General features: G+C 38.7%; 2 protein-coding genes across 4 annotated transcripts; both read right to left on the bottom strand.

Annotated features, from left to right (window-relative positions):
• Positions 1 to 6163: 6163 nt before the first annotated feature.
• RB195_008963 (uncharacterized protein) lies at positions 6164 to 7297 on the bottom strand (the record flags this gene model as incomplete). The annotated part of the gene is made up of 4 exons (XM_064195731.1): positions 6164 to 6238; positions 6411 to 6501; positions 6561 to 6664; positions 7103 to 7297. 4 exons carry the CDS (start codon positions 7295 to 7297, stop codon positions 6164 to 6166), a joined length of 465 nt encoding a protein of 154 aa, XP_064046876.1.
• A 2272-nt stretch (positions 7298 to 9569) lies between these two features.
• On the bottom strand, positions 9570 to 20908 carry RB195_008962 (uncharacterized protein; the record flags this gene model as incomplete). Of its 3 annotated transcripts, XM_064195730.1 has the most annotated exons (11): positions 9570 to 9638; positions 10716 to 10835; positions 11951 to 12048; positions 12357 to 12404; positions 12468 to 12646; positions 14215 to 14346; positions 14484 to 14540; positions 14597 to 14709; positions 15471 to 15606; positions 16790 to 16844; positions 16912 to 16951. In XM_064195730.1, 11 exons carry the CDS (start codon positions 16949 to 16951, stop codon positions 9570 to 9572), a joined length of 1047 nt encoding a protein of 348 aa, XP_064046874.1. The 3 variants fall into 3 exon arrangements, with proteins under 3 accessions (XP_064046874.1, XP_064046875.1, XP_064046873.1); XM_064195729.1 differs by lacking the exons at positions 14597 to 14709; positions 15471 to 15606; positions 16790 to 16844; positions 16912 to 16951 and having other exon boundaries at positions 14484 to 14509; XM_064195728.1 differs by lacking the exons at positions 9570 to 9638; positions 10716 to 10835; positions 11951 to 12048; ... (3 more) ...; positions 14484 to 14540; positions 16912 to 16951 and adding exons at positions 19542 to 19670; positions 19951 to 20086; positions 20822 to 20908 and having other exon boundaries at positions 14593 to 14709.
• Between the last annotated feature and the right edge of the window lie 2383 nt (positions 20909 to 23291).

Genomic DNA, 23291 nt, shown 5'->3' with positions numbered 1-23291 from the left:
TCTAAAGTAGCTTTAAAGGCATCGTCCAGAAGACATTTTCGATCCCGGATCCCATATTCCTAATAGGTGAAATTTGAAAGCTAAGAAAGGCAGGAAAATGGAAAACACCAACTACTTTTCCACTGAAGAGAGTCCTTATCATTCCCCGACGAGATAACTCTTAACACTCATACTAGTGAAGAAATAAGAGAAGTAAGGTAGATATCCTTATTCGCATCGATATAAAGACTCATCTCGTATTTCATTCGGAAAAACTTCATAATTCCACTTTGTTTTGTCTTAGAGGGAAGAGTAGAAGAAGTTAACCCTATGGATGTAAAGAGTTGCCTCCTCAGGTGAACTGAGCCCCATTGCAACAGTAGGAGTCATTACTCATTTCCCGTGTGATTTACAATTTAAGTCCTGAATCCTGTCTACATGTATTGTCAACATTAAAAATCTCTCCTTTTCCTGCTTTTAAAATCGTTTTCGTGACTTACGCTTTCAATTCATTACCCTTGAAGTCAGGTCCAGACAGACCGCATGTCGTCGGATCTGAATTTAAGAAATGGAATGTAGTTCGTCAGTTACTGTAGCGAAGTCACCAACAAAAATTCCTTACTGTAGACATTTATGACGATTAAAGATTTCACTGTAGTTAACAGAAACGGAGAAAATAAAATGCACAGTATAAACCTCATGGAGAATTTCCACTTCCGATTTCAATTCAACCTACAACAGTTCTCCTTCGAAACCATGCCACTCTTTTTCAGCTAATTAGAAAATTGTTCATGAAATCCATCCAATAGAAAAAAAAACATTATTTAATGGTATAATAAGTGAATCTTCGGAACAGGATCAATGAATTTTTCACGGAAACATGAACGGTCAATCATAAAGAAAGAACCCTACACGGAAACAAAATGTGTTCTCTTCTTTTCTCTCGTCTGGGATCTCATTGATTTTTAACCTTTCATCCGCTGTAGTTTTTTGTACTTTTACTATATTTCTTCTACATCTGGCATTGCCTTCTCTTTGAAAACTATCCTCTCTTCCTCCGTCAGTGAAAAGGAGTAGTCTTATCTTTTAGTCCAGGTAATTTTGAAAACACATGATCTCACGGAATAACTCAATGCATCACAATCTCAGACCCTGAAATATTCACCGCCTCGAGCTGCTGGCGAGGACCACCCGTTTTATCAATGGAGCTGTTCGGGATTCGAGTTACAGGACTCAAAAATGAAATGTTTGAGTTTTGCCCAAAGAGTCGAAAGATTTGAAATAAGGATTTGGAGGATGCACCGTTCCCTCAAGGATACTATCCCCTTAAAGGGTAAAGAGACTGGCATTGAGCAATCCGGTTGGGATGAGCCACAACGTTCACTTCAATTCAGAATGGTTTGAGGTTTGCGAACATGTAAGTGGCCTATACAATGACATCCGGAGGAGGAGGGTGATTCCGTCCGGAAGTCCGGAAACGGCCTGGAAGATGCAACGCTCGCGCATGGCTGGCACGCTCCAATCGAACTCGTTGTAGAAAACAGCGGCTATATCTATGTAGATATAGATCTATATAGATATCCCTATACGGAGTCGCAGATTATAGAGAGAAGAAAGATTCCGACCATTTCTTCCTAGTTGCCATAAAAAACGGCCGCCCGGATGATGCGACTTCGAGCGTTCCGGCGCGCTATTTTCCACGACGAGTTAGTCTGAAGCGCGCCAGCCTTGTACATGAGCCGCATCTTCCGGGCCGTTTTTTACGCCAATTAGGAAGAAATGGTACTATCCCGTATACGAATACTCGACCTAAAATCCGTGCCACCTCAGATTCGTGGGCCTTTGAGTGTTCCGGTTAGGAGCCGGACACTTATGGACTGCTAAGCGTGCTTCATGGACGAAGAAATACATACGATTCTGAACGTCAGCGGTAACGGTGGGTAACGTCCACGATCCTGACAATACTGGTTTTGAAAAGTTCGACTTTCAATTAACCTCGGCATAGTTGAATTTATATTATCGAGTTTGATAAGCTGTACACGAGGTTGTTAAACAAATTTATTGGCTAACGTTTCGGCTATATCGCCTTCTTCAGAGCCTGAAAAGGGCGATATTCAATCTACAATTCAAACGAGCAACCTCTCCACAACTAAACTGATAGACTCCACGCCTACTTTCAATCACAAATTTAGCGACTACACTGAATGCTCACCTTATATCGGAGACGCCTAGCATGGACCGCAGACTGATCGATCACGAGGGCGAATGGTTCGAATGTCACATTCGGATCGCGGTGAATGTCTGTCGATAACGCGGGAACTCGCGCCATATCTCGAATGGTTTGTCCGATCCGAATGTGACATTCGAACCATTTGCCCTCGTGATCGATCAGTCAGCGGTCCATGCTAGGCGTCTCCGATATAAGGTGAGCATTCAGTGTAGTCGCTAAATTTGTGATTGAAAGTAGGCGTGGAGTCTATCAGTTTAGTTGTGGAAAGGTTGGTCGTTTGAATTGTAGAATGAATATCGCCCTTTTCAGGCTCTGAAGAAGGCGATATAGCCGAAACGTTAGCCAATAAATTTGTTTAACAACCTCCTGTACAGCTTATCAAACTCGATAATATAAATACTGGTTTTGCTTCTAATGACAGCGATGCAAAATGTGATGAACGTTGTTTCTGGAAGGTTTCTGTAGGAAGATGAGCTCCTGAACAACGGTGCTTTGACATGCAGCCTGGCGAGCTGCACAATCGTCCATCAACAGCGAATTCATTTCGCGTTTTTAACGAACGGGTCTAGCGAAGAAGGGTAAAACTACAAAAAAAAAACTCTCTCTTACCAGGGAGATTTATTGAAAGTAGTTATAAAAAATGAACTCTTATTCTTACTATTACCGATGCTACACAAATGTAAAATCGTCCTACATTACGATTCGTAAAAATGCAAAAATTTACCGCAGTGGTTTTATCAGAAAAATCAGCCTTAAAAGATCTCAAGTTATATATCAGGGCTATCAGACATTTTTTAATGTTAAAATGTTAAATGTTATTATGTTAAAACAAAATTTCATGTTTTATGTGAAAAGGATGGAAGAAATTTTATTTTTATAGAGTGTGTTGACTGATTTTCTGTATTTGTTGTACACGATCCTGTGAATATTTGAATTTACAGTATGAAAAAAGAAAGTTATTAAACATTACAAATTCTTCCTCCTCTGCGATTTCTCACCTACTTTACAAAAGTTTTTTTTACTTTCTGAATGTACATTTAGAACGTGAATTATGTTTGCAAATTTAATGAACAAAATACTGGGCATAGGAGAATCAACCCTAAAAAAACCCTACGTTTCATAACTAAAGTAGAACCCATATGAATAAGGAAAAAGTTTAAAAATTAAAAAGACGGACAGTTTCTCCTCTTCTTAGTCAATCTAGTCAATCCATTCCGCAGATAGTAGTAGATGGTTTAGAAGAAAGATAGTGATATTTTTTCAAGTATATTACTATTGTAGATAGTGATTTTTTTCCTCCTAGATAACATTCTATGCGGATGCAAGACAAAAATTAGGCAATTACATACAGTACTTAAATGCGAAAACTAAAATAAATGGCTCTGTTCTAATTGGATTCAAGATTTGCAGCTGATTTGTTGCGATATGTCTCCTTACGCTCAACTAAAATGCATAATTTGCCGTAATAATGATACATAATGCAGATCCTGACAAACGAGCGTTCTAAACGAAGGCAGCAGCCATCGCGAACCGCCGCCCTCGCCGCCGCCTCCTGCATCGTCTTCGAACAATCCACATACGATGATAGGCAAATTAGAAGACGTCAGCTGATGGAAGACGATTATTGACGTGCGAATGTGCGATGGGCATGCTGCTTTTTCCATTCATTGGATAATAATATCACCAAGCACAAGCAGTGCTCAGTAATCTATTCAAAAAATAAGCAATATTTTCAGCTTCCAGAAATCTAAAGCTCTGTTATAATATTTGAAAATGCTGACTACAACGTTTCGCCAAATTCCTACTTGTTTACTTTGATAAATTACTACAATTTAAAAAACACGAGAGGTTTAGGACAAGGACCTCGGATCCCAAGCTACTGAACACGAATAGCATTCACGGTAAAATATGAAGGAGGCAGAGCTTGATTGCTTGACTGCTCTATTTCTTTAGAGAAATTCTCCAGAATTATTTTCTTCAATAAAGTTCTCTAAAACCCAAATTAGTAAAATTCGCACTCGAATAATTACAGCAGAGCTTTACCAGGGCTTCACAAAAAATAATATCAAATTTCCAATGATTTATACTGTAATGTGTTTTGTTAAGCAGACATGTTCAACTCAGTGTAGCTGACCGGCAGGCTGAAAAACTTTAGCAGATCTTCATCTATGCCTGTATAATTGAAAGGAATAATTGTTATTTTTCGTTTCTCAACGAGAACACATTCAATTCCTGCAAGTTTTCTCTCGGGTGTAGGATAATATAATCGTTTTTATGTCAACATTCATCAACGTTTTAGCAAAAAAATGCAAATAATTTCAAAGGCAGGTAGTTTTACTGATTTTTAATTCTGTTGACTTCAAGACGTAATTTCTTTGAAATCCTTCCTTCTATATAATTATAATCTCTTGTCCACAAATATATGTGCTTGGTGTGTTTCACACAATCGTCCGTCACTCTTCCAGAATTACGCATTTTCAAGCAATTACTTCAGCAACAAGAAATCAATTTGAATTTATTTGTTTTTTCATTTATTTATTACGTTCAACGGCGTGAGAAAAAAGTATGGTGTAAGGATGAGTACAAAGAAAACACATAGAAAGAACAGAGTAAAAAAGCAGCAAAAAGAGTAGAATGAGCAGGGAACAGTCCCGTGTTCACGATTGCGGCACAAAGATGATTCAGTAACGACGAAATGTGGAAAATCCTAAACAAAAAACCAAAAAACCAAAACTCAGGCAAGTTAGGTATTAGATATTGGGTGTATTATTATAGATGTACTATTATTAATTTACTACTGCTACGACATATTAGGTATATTTGGGGTTGGTGTAGTGTAGCGGTTAGAGGCTCCGCTGTCTGCACGATCGATCGTAGGTTCGAATACGCCCTAGTGCTCACCAATCCCTTTATCTCTGATTGTGAATTGAAGTGAACGTGGGGACGCATCCCACATGGATTGATCAACGCCAGACACTCTAACCTCCATCATTTTATTAGATATATTTATATTACTTGTGGAGTTATCAAAGTGCAGGTAGTTCATATATATCAGTGGCATCCATTCACATCAGCTAGCAAAATGTCCTCTTCATGCAAGTTACAGCTACAGCACCGGCAGTTCCCCAAGCAGGTATACTGGCTCACCCCGCTCAACTGATGTGAGATGGAGATGAGAGATGGAGATGAAAGAACTGCTATTTTAGACTTGATAAGGTAGGAGTAACAAGTAAATAGCAACAATGTCAGACCAGAAATTTAAGCGTAAGGCTTTAGGGAATATAGTACTTGTCAGATCCTTAATAATAATGTAAAAGGCGGATAGTTTGATTCAGCGTATAAGTAAAAAATAAGTACAATAAATAACAATAATACAATTAATGATAATAAAAATTATTTATATAATTAAATAAAAAATATATCAGATGGCTATGGAAGAATGGAAGAAGAGAATGGCATGCGATAGTAATGAAAAATTAAATTACAAGTCAAAATAATTGAAGTACCTGAGCGATACTTGTTTAGAAATTCTTTAAATTTAATTATATCATTATAAAGCAATTGTTTGATTTAATTTAATTCAAATTTGGTTAGGGGAAAAAACAAGGTTGTTACAGTTAAACTGGTTAAAACAGGGGTATTCCAAAATTTTCCCTCTTCTGAATCAACTCGCTGCTCTGCTTAATCTCTCTCTGCGGTGCTCATCCATCTCCAATGAGAAGTTCGCTTGCGTCCAGTCTAATCCTCTAGAACTATTACTCCCTAAGGATCGGGGACATGGTTTGTATGCTAAGCGTAGACATTGAACGAGTGATTCTTGGAGTAAAAGCATTGCAAAGATTGCGATTTCATTACGCATCAGAGTTTACGAGCCGGTCAAACGGAGTCATGAAGAAGAACCATCGTTTATTCACCAAGACAAGAAATGATTAACTGCCGTGTAAGCGTCGACCGCTAAGTCGAAGGAGAAACTGAGCCTGAGAAGATTTTCTTCTTGGCGACTTGAAGAAATGTTTTTTTTGGATCGTCCTGCGAAAAAGAATGGTCATGTTACCTTGAAAATTTTCCACTTCTATCACTATTAACACTATTAACGTTATTAACAACTATTCGTATTTATTTTGAAAAGTTATTTTAGTTGTACACGGTTGAATGTTCAATAGGTTACCTGTACGTAAGTGAATATCTTCAAAAAATATACCTTCAACAATTCATTCCTTCTTGAGATGTACCAGAGATGACCGCGTGTGCTGGGAGGAAGAGGGTACGACGGGTCCACCAGCGCCAGATACCTATAGAAGCGGGTTCGACGGGTCGACAGGCGTCAGACTGCTGCGCCGGTGCCAGACACCTATGCGACGGGTCCAATAGCGTTGAATTGATGTACCGAGACCAGAACTGTTTGGGGAAAACAGGAGAAAAATCCATATTTCGAGTGATACTTTTAAGTTTTGTCTGTAATATATTGATAAGGAGTGTTTGAAGCTGAAGTTCGAAAGTTTTCCAAATGTAAAACTGACGCCTTCAAAAAGAAGACTATGAAATCCTTCGCCTTTAGTTAAAATATAAAAAAGGAAGAAAGACTGTTGGAGATACACGAGTCCAATTTCATAGAAAACGGCAATCAATATTAATTTTCGTTGATCCGTGAGAATCTGAAATCCGGCTTTAGCCGGACGCTCGGACTGGTTCGAAGTTTTCAACCTTTCTTCTCCCGTTAAGTCTGCTAAGTTCATTTTCCCTTTTCATCCGAATGCAATCATTCGAATGAACACGTAGGTTCACATAACTTGTGATATCGATAAATACATTCCAGTACTGTCTCGACTCGATAAGAGTCGATATGAGCAAGTGTTTGTAGTTGGTGATCATAAATCGACGGAAGTGCCGCACCTGTGGTTGTTGGAAAAAAAGAAATGCAAAAGTCGTAAACAGGGAAGAATCCGTGTGACAATGAAGCGTAGAGCAAGGAGAACATGCATAAGAGATAATTGTCCATTTTTCTACCACACCATACAAATCCATACGAAGAGTCAGCTTCTGCGCCGTTTCCTTAACCGAATGAAGTATAGCTAGTATGGATAGCATACTGTGAGCTTAAACTTGTCAGAAATTTAAAAACTTGCTATTCCAAAGAAACAATGATGTTTTGTTTGGGATATCTTATCTATCGCATACAAATACACGTATAAGCATGATACGAAGAACATCGTATTAGGTTGAGTCACAAATAAATTCCCTTTTGTTTTTCATGGACATTTACCTTGATGATGATTTATTGTGATTGTGACCTTTTGGAAGAACAGTAAAGATGGTCCCGGCGGATTCTCGGTGAATGCCTCCAGGACATAACGTGCCCAGTGGATATGCCGACGGATACGCGAACATACCTCCAAGATGTCACGCTCCAGTCGTTCATGAAGACGCAGACATCCGTCTTAGATTTTCTTCTAGCCACAGAGACGCAGAAAGCTGCGCAGTCACAAGGAAATATGCAAAGAAGAGTAGAAATTAGCGAATAAATCAAAGAATGATAGTATTAAATAGAAGTGCATGGGATTTTGTATGGTGTTCTAATAAAGAAAGGGAGTGAGTTTGTCTCTATATTACCTTCTGAAAGTCTTGAGATCTTACCAAATTTGAACTCTTTCTTCCTGTATGTTCCAAGAAGTCAGAGATACAGAAGGTCCCTCTGTCCAGAAATAAATTAGGCTACAAAAAAGCTTGGAAGGTATAGCATAACGTTAATTCTCATTACCGTTACTTTTGAAAGCTGGAATGTTCCGTTTTAACGAAAATTTTTGTGCACATAATTTGAATCTATCAGATACATCCCTATCTCATATTTCACGTAAGGATTTCTCTTGCTTCTGGTACGATTATAAAATTGAGATCTCTTCGCGCGATAAAATCGAAGTTAATGTGTCTAGTTCTCCAAAACAATTTAGTAAAGTGGTAGCTATGATGCCTATATTTGCCAGCTATGATTAATGATGGCAATCAAAGGAATGTTTGAGGTCATGTTCCTAATTCTGCCAACATCCTCTAATTGACCGTTTGGAGCAAAATCCTTTCATACCTATAATTTGATAATCAACTAAGGACGTTTCCAAATAAAAAAGAATGTAAACGATTGTTAAACCAACACAAATCTAATTTTACCAGCAGCCGCAACACTATTAATAAATTGGTAAATCCCAAAAGCATTACATGTGCTAAGCAAGAAGTGTAAAATGGTGAAATATAATATATAGGAGGAAATTGACAAATTGATTACATCTCAAAAATAATCCACTCATATTTCACCTTGATTATTCTAAGCGTACAGATATGACAATCGAAAAGAGGTAAGATAGATATGAGACCCCTTGAGTTATACAATTGTTACAGCCATTGAAAAGAAGGCATAAGCCATAAGCCACCAGAATGGACGCAATTTGAGATGAATGACAGGAAGACCATCGACATTGTGGTCCGGTCATATTCGAGAACGCTTTCAGTGAACGGTATTATGTTTTTTGCGCTTTCCCGGAAATTGACCAGCTCTTCATGTAACAAGCAGAAAATCAAGTGTTCTCCTGCCCACTCTACTAAATCCATGACTAAGCACAGGACAACACGGCAAAGCAAGATGTTAATGTTTTCACGCGGCATCTGTTGGGGTACCATTTCGAAATGGGCGTAAGTGTTTCCATTATGATATATTCAAGACCAAAAGTAGCCGAACTTCCAATTATCCGGTTTCTTCTATAGCTTCACCCTCCCAAGTTATGGGGATGCCACGCGGTCCATGCAGCATAAGAGGTCAAAGATCAGAGAGACGAGCTCGTCCACCACTTTATTGACATCTGAATTTGTTCTCATGTAATTCTTTGAGGATAAAAAGGTCTTTTCGGCTCGAAAACACTTCCGTTGTGATTTCTTACCCTTTAGTGTCCAATAAATCACTTTTGACTGATGAAATTTTGCTCAGCGAGTATATGGGTGGTCCACATCAAATGTGACGGACTTTGAAAAATCGAGAGAGCGGTGCGTCTTTGAGCGAGTGGATCGCCCTGTATTGCTAACCTCGCAGTGTGAGAATAACCTCTTCCCAATCATGCAAATTACTCAAGGTTATTAGAAATGTACTCATTTTCTCATAGGGAACAGAACACAAAAATCTTTATGCTGCACTTTCATCGAGCGAAATTACTTATTGCATGAAAAATATTCAAGAGAATTCAACTTGTCGACAGCGACACACCGCACACACAATATAAAGCGCCTATTTTCTTTCCAGTGAAAAATATCAGCCCATAGATCTAATAGTGAGAAACCTTTGAAGACAAAGCTCCTTTATGAGAGGAATGTTTTCATTTCAGTTGGATTTTTTCGTTCCAAGCCAACTATCGATTAGAGCAGCATACTTAGTAACGTCCGTGTTGAGCTTAAAGAACAATGAATTAATCAAAAGAAAATAAAAATATGATCGAAGCTTTCGATTCTGTTGAAATGGTCGAGTGCTGGCAGATAATGGAATTTTTCAATTGATTCTGATGAAGCGATATGCAAAGATTAGAAACTTTGCAAACATAGTCGATTTTTTCTCCCTTTAGAACCGCTGTCGATTATTCAAATGTTTAAAATCTAAACATTAATGAAAGATGAAAAAGCTTGGAATGCACTACCACCGTCTCGTCGTATCAAAAGAAAACTTCATAACAAACACAAAATTCGACTTCTATTTCGTATCGTCGCATTGGAGATTAAAATCGTGTGCTATTTTATCCATTATTATCTACTTACCTATTTTATTTTTATACATATTAGAGGCACAACTCTAACTAATGATGTTCAACTAACACCACAGTTTTACTGCCTCCATTGCTCCGAAGAAAACGAGGACGCCAGAACGTTTGCCAGAATAAAAATCGAAGCTAACAAATTTGGCTCTGCACAGAAAAGTAGTACACGAATTAGAAGATTCCTGCTTTAGAACAATGTCAGCAGCACAATCTGCTCAAAAAACGAACTAAGCGGCTTCGAATATAATTAAACTATAGGATAGTATAACTACTGCAGAAGTACATAAGATGTGTTGTTCGATGATTATTTGTTTTTCATAAATCAATCATGGCGGGTTTTTTCAGGGAATTTTCACAAGCGCGGAATGTAGCCGCGGGTGGACACACTCTGCTTCGCTGGTCGATGACGGAAAATCTTTCTAAGCCACCCAAGTCTTTCACTTCTACCAGGTCAGAAAAATGTTAAACTCTAAAAACAAACAAGCAGGCTTATCTTCTGGTTGGATTTAGAAAAAATACTGACATCGTTCCTTGTTGCTCCCAACCCTAAGTATTTTTTTAAACGGTAGACAAGTATTCAGAAAAACTCGAAGATATTCTGATTTGAAGTCGAGAAAAGAGTAGAATCCCGAGAAGAGATTAATCTACATACAATATTGAAAAAGTTATCTTTTTTACATTAGTTAAATTTTTATAAGAATATCCGCTATATCAGGTACCTGAGCTTCTGGTTTTTCACGGCCGCTTAGCAAATCATCGCATTGACTTCCACCAGACACTACTCCAGCAAGATATGTTCTGCCGCCTATATTTGCTGTAATTCCTCCACCACTATCGCCCTGAAATTGAAAACTGAGCATAGCTATTCAATCCTAGAAGATTCACCTAATATCGATTCATTCTGGTCATGGATCTGGGGAAGAAATCTCGTAATAGAACCTTTCACTTACGGTAAGTAGAGCAATGCCTGATATTATCGCAACGAAAAGTATTACATAGTTTAATTTCCCTCTCTTTTCTCCGAAAAAAAATCTAACTGTCGAAGTGATGTTTGGTTTGGACACAATATTTCTAGGATTTCTTGCTTTCTGTAGCAGAAAGTGAGAAACCCATCATGCAATGTGCAATGAAGGGTCAACGTTTCTGTATAAAATTAAAACTTCGTTGATATTCTATAGAGCTCCGCTGTCTCCTGTTTCTGTTTTCTGGCATACGTATGGTGTGCCAGAAAACAGAAACAAGAGACATGGTGTGTTTTCAAGTAAAGAAATAAATAAGAAAGTAAATGAACTTTTCCTCTTTTTTGAAATGAAAGATGTCCCATTAATGCGAGCCATAAACAAATTAACACTTTTTTAGGCGATTTTATTAGAATGGCCACAATCTAATTGATGTAACAAGTGGTTCTTTATCGGCAACAATTGAATCGACAAAAACTAATAGCCTTTCAGGTTTTTATGTAAAACTTCTTGAACATTTCCATTACTTTTATGCTAACTATTCATTCCACGCGATCATTTACTATCCCACTCCTTACCTATTCCTGTTCTGCTATGGTCAGATCAAAACGAGATGATGCTCGCTGCAGTTGCGTAGGCGAGTGCGCTCGAATCGGTGCGGTTAGGCTAACGGTTGGGATCGAGTGCGACCATCGTAAACTACAACGATGAGTGCCAGAAAGGATCCCCACTAAATCCTAACCGCTACGCTCAACCGCACCGCTTTGAGCGCTCCCGCTTACGCCACTGCACCGTCGTCCACGTCGTTTTGATTCGACCATAACTTTATTTTTCATTAGATAAAGGAAATCCACCGAGTGATCCTTTTCAAAAACCCTATTTCCGAACGAACAACGACTAACTATATTGCTCTACTTTTCCAAGCACAACTTAATTTGGAAAAATCTATAAAGTTTAATTCAAAAAAATCTGTAAAAAAAGGCGCAAACACCCACACGGCAAACGTTTCGGTCGGGACGTTCAAAGGTGCAGAAGGTGTCATCCAACTTTTTGGGGTAGAATTTTTTGCATTCCTTTTCAGTCATTTTCACACCTTAAACCAATAAGAACTCGAAACAACTCAAAATTGTTTCTGTCTGAAGGCAGCATACCATGACTGTGTTCTGATCTAAAAGGGAAAAGACAGTTGCACGAGTGCACATAGTTCACAACTACGAGTATAGTGCTATGCTCAGTTCTCTTACCCAAACGTTAAAACCATTTATCCTTTTTTTTGTTTACTCCTCGAAATTGTGCGTGATCCCGTGATAAGCCGCCCCCTACCGCCATTTTTGCGCCGAGAAAAGATCCCAACACCGTCAATTTCCTGATATGCTGCCTCCATCAATCATAAAATTTTACCTAACATCACTTTCTGGAGGAACGGAACCGAACTGAGATTTTTTTTTGCTTAAAATATATGCATAAGCGTAATACATGTGGAATAAAACCGTACAAGTAGGACAAACTCACGATCGCTGCCCCATCCAAATGAGCTCATTCTTAACGATGAATCACCTATACCGATATTCTTGTTCATGTGAGGAAGACAAGCATGATGGATATGTTTAGGAACGTCATCAGTTAGCTCAAGAATCGCGAAGTCATGTGTAAACTCACTTCCATACTCGAAAAAACTTCTATAAGATGCTCTGAAAAAACAAAAGTTTCTTGCTTTTAAATCTTACACTCTTTTTACATTTTAGTGGGGAAAATGGTGTCTAGTTCAAAATTTTGAAAAGTTTCTCAAAAACTTTGGGATTTGTTTCTTTTAAATTTTATATTATGTGCATCAACTCTTTTAAGGATCAGTTCCGCTTAAATCCGCATGGAGCATTCATTACAAGAAACAAAAAACTGTTTGTGTCTTCGAAGGGTGCTTTTTTTTTGAAGAAGAGCAATTCCCGTGATCAGTAGAATTTCTAGTGATTTGTCTCCGAAACTGAAAAAAAAAATTCCCAAGAACCCAATGAGATCATTACGAATACTTAAAAAGTTAGAATTATACTGGACATTCTTTTTTTTTATTGAAAATGAACTAATATGCACCACCATCCTTACAAAAATCTTTCTTTTTGAAAAAAAACTTTCAAAAACTTGTAGGAATAGGTAAAATGTAACTGATGGTCGGTTTTTGTCATATTTGTAAAAAAAATTTATTATTATTTTACTATTAAGTAGTATATCATATTACTGTTATTACAGATGATACATTATTACTACGTTGCAATGTTATAGTAGTAATTTTCTTTCAAATCCACATGTAATAACTCATCCTTCTGGAACAAATCTCTGAAAGAAAAATGAATTAATTCCAAAAAAGAGGTAAAAGTGACTCAGAGTATCTTATCTGATTTTAAGACTTTTCACATATGAAGTTTAGCAGACAAATCACCTTGTGATCCACTGAAATCTTGGAACTGAGTCAAGTGAGATTAACGACGATAACGTGACGAAATTTCATATGATTTGAGCTGAAGAAAACTTCAAGCTAATTTCTTTCCACCACTTCTGCATTTCTGGACACAATTTACAAATTTTCCCATTTAACCTGAAAACGCTCCCATCAAACAAATGCAAAAAAGGCACCAGGAGCACTAAGGCCGTTAGTTCACGTTACTCCCAGGGGAAAAATCCGGCTCCCATGGACGTTTCACGAAAGATCAGCCTTATGGCCTTCGACTTATTACGGATTGATTAACATCAAACAACTTTATTCCTCTTTCTTTTATGATGAAATCCCTTACTCGGAGGGAATCCAGAAAAATAGTTGTTGCTTCAATGAGTTTCTACACTTCACCTTTAGTCCATTTTACCGGGTTTCATATCCTCAATTCGTGGGTTTAAAGTGTTTATCCGTTAAGTAATCTGCTGCTTCTAGGACTCATTATACTCCTGGATATTTTTCTTTGCCATTTTTATTACTGTTCAGAGTAATATGAGATCACGATACCTGATTTCAACTCAAAAGAAACTAGCAACCCAAACGAAATTTCTTGAAAGCAATTTTAAAATATCAAACTTCTCGGGTTTCCTTAAGGCACTCAACAATTTGCGCTAAATTTCTGAACGTAAATAGTCAGGAAAAGAAGGATAGATAACATTATTCATCCTCATTATCAAGCACTTTTTCTTCATTGACTTGTAAGGACCACCCGATCTGTCTTTATTTTATTACCGTATTTTAAATCCAGTAGTACTCTCCTTACTTCACGCTTACCTCTTAATTTGGAACACGGAAACAACATCTTCTTCAGCACAGTTGTATTTTTTGTCGACTTTCTGACAAGTACCACCGATCACAACCGAGGCCCTATTCCGAACATCTCCCTCAGGAATCATATTATCAACGCTACAAATCCGGATCTATTTTTAAAAAAAATTCCAAAGAAAAAAGATGACTGTCAAACAACCTTCGTTCAAATATAAGAACAGAACAAATTCAAGCTTAGTAAGTGGAAATTTTTGTGATCATCCTTAGCAACTTGCCTTACAGTGCCATTCAGGTCCTCCATGAAACAATGAGCAGCTGTGATTATGTGCCGGCTTGATATAAGCGTCCCACCACACTTCACACGCATTTTACTCAATATGGAAATCACATTTGGAAACATTCGAAATTAGCAGCTGGTTCACGCTTACTTTTCTTCTTAAGAGTCTTAACCGCAGCAGCCCACGGCAGTTCATCTTTCACAGCTCTCTCACCTCCCATTATCTGGAACCAATTTATTTGTCACGTTCTTTATATTATAACATTCTTATTTTCACAAGATTTTTTAGCATTATTTTTCACGTTTCTCACTCATTTCACCTGCACACTGTGAGCGCTTTAATTTTTAAGTGAATTAAATCTTCCGCATCTATGAAAAACCGCTACGAAAAATAGTTGAGTTTTTACCGTATTTCCAAGGGAAAGAAAAAGACTCGACTGATGTCTGTATTTCCTGAACATTTCATGACTTTCACTTTAAGTCGATAACCGATCGATAACGCATGGAAAAAAGTGCTTATAGTTTACATTTGTAGAACTTCATAATTTCTTTGTGTTGTGTTGTTATTCCTATCGAACCAATTTACCCTCGTGGTTGCCTTTTTTTACCGGTTAGGTTGATGCATAAGTTTTATGCCTATGCATATGCTTTTTTTAGTTTTAGATTCATGCTCGATCATTTGAAGAGTATTTTAACCTTCATTCCAGTTTTTCCTGGGAGGAGGGACCGGACAAGATGTCCGAGAATCGAAGTCGAGCGAATGATGAGAACGGTGCACACGGTCGATCTCCAGACCTCTCCTTTTTTAAATCATTCACAAAGGAGTCGCAACGGGAGACTTATGCATAAGCCTAATACTTATTTCTCCTTTTAGAAAAATATTATTGGACAACATCACGCGTACGTCTAGTTCGTAGTGATTCACTGCTGCTCACAAATTTCCTCGCTAAATTTCAAAACTAATGGTATGAAAACTGTTGGGAACCTTTGTTCGCATCGGATCGTTCTCGTCCTCCTCGGTCTCATCTCCAGTAGTAGGATTATAGTCCGCAGAATAGTAGTTACCAATGTCTCTCTTCACAATCCTCTTTACATCATTTCCAACGTATTTTCTTGCTTTTCTAAAATGAGCTTCCTTCGATTTCCTAGTATTGGTATGAATATGAAGGCTGGACCAATTGAAGATCACCCAAAAGTTTTGGAGAAAATAAGGGGATTTTTTTTTGACAGCTGACGTTTCGGTGTTATTGTCTTCGTCAGAGCATGGAAAAAGTCAAAGCCATTAGTGATTTATTTTCTCAAGCGCCCTATCACCTTATGGAAAGCATTCAAACGGCAGGCAAACTCAAACAGCAACACATTGGCTGGTGCTTACCTCATTAGCTAGACTTGGTAACGGAACAGACCACCACGTGCCGCAACTATGAGTCACAAGGGCACGGTCAGGTTCTTGTGAAAAACCCTTCCGTGTGGGGCCCAAAAAAGACCCTTCTGTCAGGTCCCTATAAAATCCTCGTGACTCGTAGTTGAGGTACGTGGTGGCCTGTTGCGTTACCAAGTCTAGCTAATGAGGTAAGCACTAGACAGTGCGTTGCGGTTTGAGTTTGCCTACCGCTTGGATGCTTTCTGTAGGTGATGAGGTGCTTGAGAGAACAAATCATTAATGGCTTTGATTTCTTCCATGATCTTACGAAGGCGAAAGCGCAGAAAGATTAGCAGCTGATAAATATTAGTACAAATCTTGGCCACAGCTCAAGCAAATTAATAAAAGAGGGCTACGTATTTAACATAGGAGGACAGTCGAATGTGGGAAATAGGAAGGAATAGTCTAAAGTAGCTCTAAAGGCATCGTCCAGAAGACATTTTCGATCCCGGATCCCATATTCTAATAGGTGAAATTTGAAAGCTAAGAAAGGCAGGAAAATGGAAAACACCAACTACTTTTCCACTGAAGAGAGTCCTTATCATTCCCCGACGAGATAACTCTTAACACTCATACTAGTGAAGAAATAAGAGAAGTAAGGTAGATATCCTTATTCGCATCGATATAAAGACTCATCTCGTATTTCATTCGGAAAAACTTCATAATTCCACTTTGTTCTGTCTTAGAGGAAAGAGTAGAGGTAGTCAACCTTAAGGATGTGAGGAGTTGCCTCGTCAGGTGAACTGAGCTCTATTGTAACAGTAGGAGTCATTTCTCATTTCCCGATGATTTACAATTTATGTCCTAAATCCTATCTACATGTATTATCAAGATTGAAAATCTCTCCTTTTTCTACTTTTAAAGTCGTTTTCATGACTTACGCTCTCAATTTGTTACCCTTGAAGCCAGGTCCAGGTAGACCGCATGTCGTCGGATCTGAGTTCAAGAAATGGAATGTAGTTCGTCAGTTACTGCAGCGAAGTCATTAATGAAAATCCCTTACCGTAGACATCTTTGGCGATTGCAGATTTCAGTGTAGTCATTAGAAACGCAGAAAATAAAATGCACAATAGAAACCTCATGGAGAATTTCCACTTCCAATTTCAATTCAACCTAGAACAGTTTTCCTTCAAAACCGTGCCACTCCTTTTCAACTAGTTAGAAAATTGTTCATGAAATCCATCCAATAGGAAAAAAACATCATTTAGTGGTATAATAAGTGATCTTCGGAACAGGATCAATGAATTTTTTACGGAAACATGAACGATCGATCATAAACAAAGAATCTTACAGGGAACTAAAACGTGCTCTCTTCTTTCCTCACGTCTGGGATCTCATTGGTTTTTGAGCTTTCATCAGCTGTATAATTTTTTTTGTACTTTTACTATATTTTTTCTACATTTGGCATTGCCTTCTCTTTAAAAACTATCCTCTCTTCTTTCGTCAGTGAAAAGGAGTAGTCTTATCTTTTAGTCCAGGCAATTTTGAAAACACATGCTCTCACGGAATAACACAATGATCAAAATTTCAGAACCTGAAATATTCACCGCCTGAAGTTGCTGGCGAGGACGTTTCGTTTTGTCAGTGGAGCTGTTCGTGATTCGAGTAGCGGAATTCGAAGATGAAATGCTTGAATTTCTTTCATTTAAAGTCCAAAGTTATGAAATATGGATTTGGAGGATGCACCATTCCCTCAAGGATACTATTCCCTTAAAGGATAAAGAGACTGGCTTTGAGCAATCCAGTTGGGATGCGCTACAACGTTCACTTCAATTCACAATGGTTTGAGGTTTGCGAAAGTGTAAGTGGCCTATACAATGACGTCCGGAGGTGGAGGGTGATTCCGTCCTCAAGTCCGGAAACGGCCCGGAAGATGCAACGCTCGCGCATGGCTGGCACGCTCCAATCGAACTCGTTGTAGAAAACAGCGGCCCGGAACGCTCGAAGCCGCATCTTCCGGGCCGTTTTCTTCGGCAATTAGGAAGAAATGCACGAAATCACCCTCCTCACCATAATCCACTATACGGGATTGGCGCAACCCACTTGAAACCCCAGATTCGTTTGCTGATGCCTTTAAGTTAAAAACACGTTAAAAGTATTGAAACGTTTTTAAAAGCTATTATAAGAAAATAAATTTAAAAGAGCAGCAAGCAAATTAAAAAGGATGGAGTTGAGAGGGGAGACATGTTCAGTGGAATGTGATGAGTGTTTTGCAATGATTTATATACTATATGCAAAACGTGCTTTGCATGCTTCGATCAGATTTTAAATTAATGGATTGTGCCTTATTTTGATTGGATGCTCTTTGCTATTAGAAGCTTTCAAACTGATATGAATTATGTAAAAACTTCGACAACATTGTCCAATCCATAACCTGATAATAGGATTAGTTTCTATGGTATATTGAATATAAACTAAGAAAAGCAACACTATTGAATTATTCTCAAATGTTGTCATTTCGGTCAATTAGCGCTAAAAATCTGCAGTTCCAAGAAAATCTATTACAAATTGCAAATCTGTTACGTATTTATTTTTTTAAAATAATTTTACTCCTCTCAGAGGAGAAAAGGATGCAATTTTTAGTGGCAAAATTAATTGTTCAAAAAAAGGTATTGATATAATTTTTTAGAATGGCGATGCATAAACCTCTTGTTTTCGCCACTCATTGGAAAATACATGCAGCATATTTCAAGCCGAAAAAAAAGCCAAAAAACAGGGATGGCCCAATTTTTTTTCTTTTTTCCAACTCTATATTTGTTAGAGAAGAGGGAAAAAAGTGCTTGACATATTTTAAGGAATGGAGGTCCCTAAACCTTCTCTTATCGGTCGGTCAGTGCAAATGCAGCATAATTTTTAGCCGTAGAAAAAAAGCAAGGAGGACAGACTTAGTATTTCGTTTGGGATTTTCCTGTTTAGCATTGAGAGTTTCCCACAAGCACCAATGTTTTACTTACGAATCCATTGTGTTGATCGCATTTGCAGCAAATTTGCAGCATATGCGTCGCTTGAAAGCATTCCACGTCATTTTCGATAAATTAACAATCGATCAGCGGAAGGTGATATGAATAACAAATAAAGACTTTGAGATTTCTACTGAAATAAAAATAGAACGAATCAAATATTCAGAAAATGGAATCACTTCGCCTTTTGTGATTCTCAGCCCATCAATGTATTGGTTGTTTTCGAAATGTTCGGAAAAAGAATCGTAGATTAAAGGCATCACCCCACAAATCTGGGTTGATGCGGAATTCAAGTGGATTATGCCTATACGCAGTCGAAGATTATAGAGAGAAGAGTGTTTCCGTCTATTTCTTCCTAATTGCCATAAAAAACGGTCTGGAGGATACGAATTCGAGCGTTCCAGCGGATTTTACATGACGAGTTCGACCCCCTTTTTTTTGGCCCCCTCTTTTCGGGCGTTTTTTTAACCCATTTAAAAAAAAAAAAAACCCCCCCCTTCCCCCCTCTCCATAATTGACTCATCCCTCGAGTGCCTAATTTACGATATCTGAGTCCCTGATACTCACATACATCTGAATCCGTATTAGTGGAGTGATGCTTTTGAATGTTCTGGTTGGAGGCCGGACACGCTATGGACTGATAAACGTGGTAGATGGACGAAGAAATACATACGATTCTGAACGTCAGCGGTAACGGTTGGTAACGTCAACGATCCTGACAATAATGGTGCTGCTTCTACTGACAGCAATGCGAAATGTGATGAACGTTGTTTCCGGAAGGTTTCTGTAGGAAGATGAGCTCCTAAACAACGGTGCTCTGACATACAGTCTGGCGAACTTCACAATCGTCCACCAACAGCGAATTCATTTCGCGTTTCTAGCGAATGTCGTGCCCGGTACGACTTTCCCAGCCAGCCGGCACCTTTTCTCAAAACCGCTGCGCCAAATTGGCAATGTAGCAGTATTATTACGGTAGCGCTCCCACACCGCCGCAGTTAATAAGGGCTGGCTCCGAGCACTCGGGGCTCCAGTTCCGTTTTCGCCTCTATTGTGGTGCCGTGATTCCGTGTTCATGTTCGCACTTTTTCGATCGATTGCCACACCACAACCGCATGCTCGCATTCCACCATCTACCCTGGCTGGCTGTCCCTGTGCCCGAACTGCAACCTCCATCCATCTATCGCCGAATACCACAACCACTGAGCCTGTGACAGGCCCCTATATTCCTTCACCGTTAATGTCGTGTATTTTTGCATTGCCGTATAGTATCGTTATCAGGATAAACCACTTGCACATAACCACTCGCACTACATTATAACCACTAGGAAATGGGTGGGGGAGTGGGCTCAGGGGGCAGCCCCGAGACCCCGAAGGGGAATCGGAGCAGGGGATGGGACCCTGTGCACGTGTCCGGAGGGTTCGGAGAGACTAGACCACCAGCCGGTGGCTAGCCCGGCGCAGGCCCCTCCGGATCCGGGCAGTCGGCCTTGGGTCTTACCACCGACGCCCGCCGCCCATTCTCGGAGCGGTCAATCCTAGGGGTATAATCTCCATAGCGGTAGTTGCCCTGGCACTCCTGAAGGCACACATTTTGGGATGTAAGGTCCTCAAGCGCCTTGCGCTAAGTGCAGCTTGTAGGAGGGAAGGCGTAGTGGGTACCGGAAGGAACCCTGGATCAGAAGTCGTACACCACTACCCTATGGCTCTCACAAAACGCATATCCGCACGCGCCAGACCGATGATCTACTCATGGCCCTTGCATCCACGACCCTGAACCCTCATCCTCTCTTTTGTTGTGTTGGTACTTTGTTGTTGTGGCATTAGCCACTCTAGATCCCTGTGTGCCCGTGGACAGGGTTCCTTTCCCCACTTGCAGATTCCCCGCCTCTATGCTGCCCATGTTCCCACACCCCAACCATACCATTTTTACCGTTTTGTTCGATTACCACGTACCGCAGGCTTAAACCCTCCCCTGACACCATCACACACGTCCGGAGGCTCATTACCATCATTACCACCATTCACCGCTGCAGATACCATGAACGTGCAACTCCGCAAGGTAAAGCTGCCTACCACCGATGAGGATTTTTCTAGCTACTATGATTCCTGGGCCATATTCGAGACCGCGGTCCACGACAACCCGTCCATATCCACCGCTGCTAAGTTTGCTCATCTTAATAGCAGCCTTAAAGGCAGGTCGGAGCTGACCTGGGGCTCGACAAACGAACGAGTCTAGCGAAGAAGGCAAAACTACAAAAAATGTTTCTGACCAGAAAGATTTATTGAAAGTAGTTATAAAAAAAATAAACTCTCCCTTATTATCGATGGTACACGAACGTAAAATCGTCTTACATTACAATTCGTACTCGTGTAAATGTTTACTGTGGTGGTTTTCTCAGAAAAATCAGCCATAAAAAAACTGATATTTATCTCAAGTCATATCTCACGGATATCAAACACATCTTATGTGTTATTAAAGGATGGAACATATTTTATTTTTATAGATTGTGTTGACTGATTATCTGCATTCGTTGTACACGACCTTGTGAATTTTTGAATTTTCGGTATGAAAAAACAAGGTAATTAAACATTACGTATCCATCTTCCGTTGTGAATTCTTACGTATTTTCCACAAGTTTTGTTGGCTTTCTAAATTTAATATGTTTGTGAATTTAATGAACAGAATACTGGATATAGGAGAAACAACGCTAGCAAAGATTCCTCATACTCCTGTTCTGTTCTATGGCTAAAATACATAGAACCCACATAAAAGAAGTATTAAAGTTAAAAATAAAAAAAAAACACGGATAGTTTTGCCTCTTCCTAGCTTGCTTGCCGGCCCTATTTCTTTGGAGAAATTCTCCAGAATTATTTTCTTCAATAAAGTTTTCTAAAACCCAAATTAGTAAAATTCGCACTCGAATAATTACAGCAGAGCTTTACCAGGGCTTCACAAAAAATAATATCAAATTTCCAAAGATTTATACTGTAATGTGTTTTGTTAAGCAGACATGTTCAACTCAGTGTAGCTGACCGGCAAGCTGAAAGACTTTAGCACATCTTCATCTATGCCTGTATAATTGAAAGGAATAATTGTTATTTTTCGTTTCTCAACGAGAACACATTCAATTCCTGCAAGTTTTCTCTCGGGTGTAGGATAATATAATCGTTTTTATGTCAACATTCATCAACGTTTTAGCAAAAAAATGCAAATAATTTCAAAGGCAGGTAGTTTTACTGATTTTTAATTCTGTTGACTTCAAGACGTAATTCCTTTGAAATCCTTCCTTCTATATAATTATAATTTCTTGTCCACAAATATATGTGCTTGGTGTGTTTCACACAATCGTCCGTCACTCTTCCAGAATTACGCATTTTCAAGCAATTACTTCAGCAACAAGAAATCAATTTGAATTTATTTGTTTTTTCATTTATTTATTACGTTCAACGGCGTGAGAAAAAACTATGGTGTAAGGATGAGTACAAAGAAAACACATAGAAAGAACAGAGTAAAAAAGCAGCAAAAAGAGTAGAATGAGCAGGGAACAGTCCCGAGTTCCCGATTGCGGCAAAAAGATGATTCAGTAACGACGAAATGTGGAAAATCCTAAACAAAAAACCAAAAAACCAAAACTCAGACAAGTTAGATATTAGATATTGGGTATATTATTATAGATATAGTACTATTAATTCACTACTGCTATGACATATTACGTATATTTGGGGTTAGTGTAGTGTAACGATTAGAGGCTCCGCTGTCTGCACGATCGATCGTAGGTTCGAATACGCCCTAGTGCTCACCAATCCCTTTATCTCTGATTGTGAATTGAAGTGAACGTGGGGACGCATCCCACATGGATTGATCAACGCCAGACACTCTAACCTCCATCATTTTATTAGATATATTTATATTACTTGTGGAGTTATCAAAGTGCAGGTAGTTCATATATATCAGTGGCATCCATTCACATCAGCTAGCAAAATGTCCTCTCCATGCAAGTTACAGCTACAGCACCGGCAGTTCCCCAAGCAGGTATACTGGCTCACCGCACTCAACCGATGTGAGATGGAGATGAGAGATGAAGATGAAAGAACTGCTATTTTAGACTTGATAAGGTAGGAGTAACAAGTAAATAGCAACAATGTCAGACCAGAAATTTAAGGGTAAGGCTTTAGGGAATATAGTACTTGTCAGATCCTTACTAATAATGTAAAAGGCGGATAGTTTGATTCAGCGTATAAGTAAAAAATAAGTACAATAAATAACAATAATACAATTAATGATAATAAAAATTATTTATATAATTAAATAAAAAATATATCAGATGGCTATGGAAGAATGGAAGAAGAGAATGGCATGCGATAGTAATGAAAAATTAAATTACAAGTCAAAATAATTGAAGTACCTGAGCGATACTTGTTT

The sequence above is a fragment of the Necator americanus genome, chromosome III, assembly GCF_031761385.1.
Source record: "Necator americanus strain Aroian chromosome III, whole genome shotgun sequence".
Taxonomy (NCBI): Eukaryota; Metazoa; Nematoda; class Chromadorea; order Rhabditida; family Ancylostomatidae; genus Necator; species Necator americanus.
This window is presented reverse-complemented; position numbering and strand designations above follow the sequence as displayed.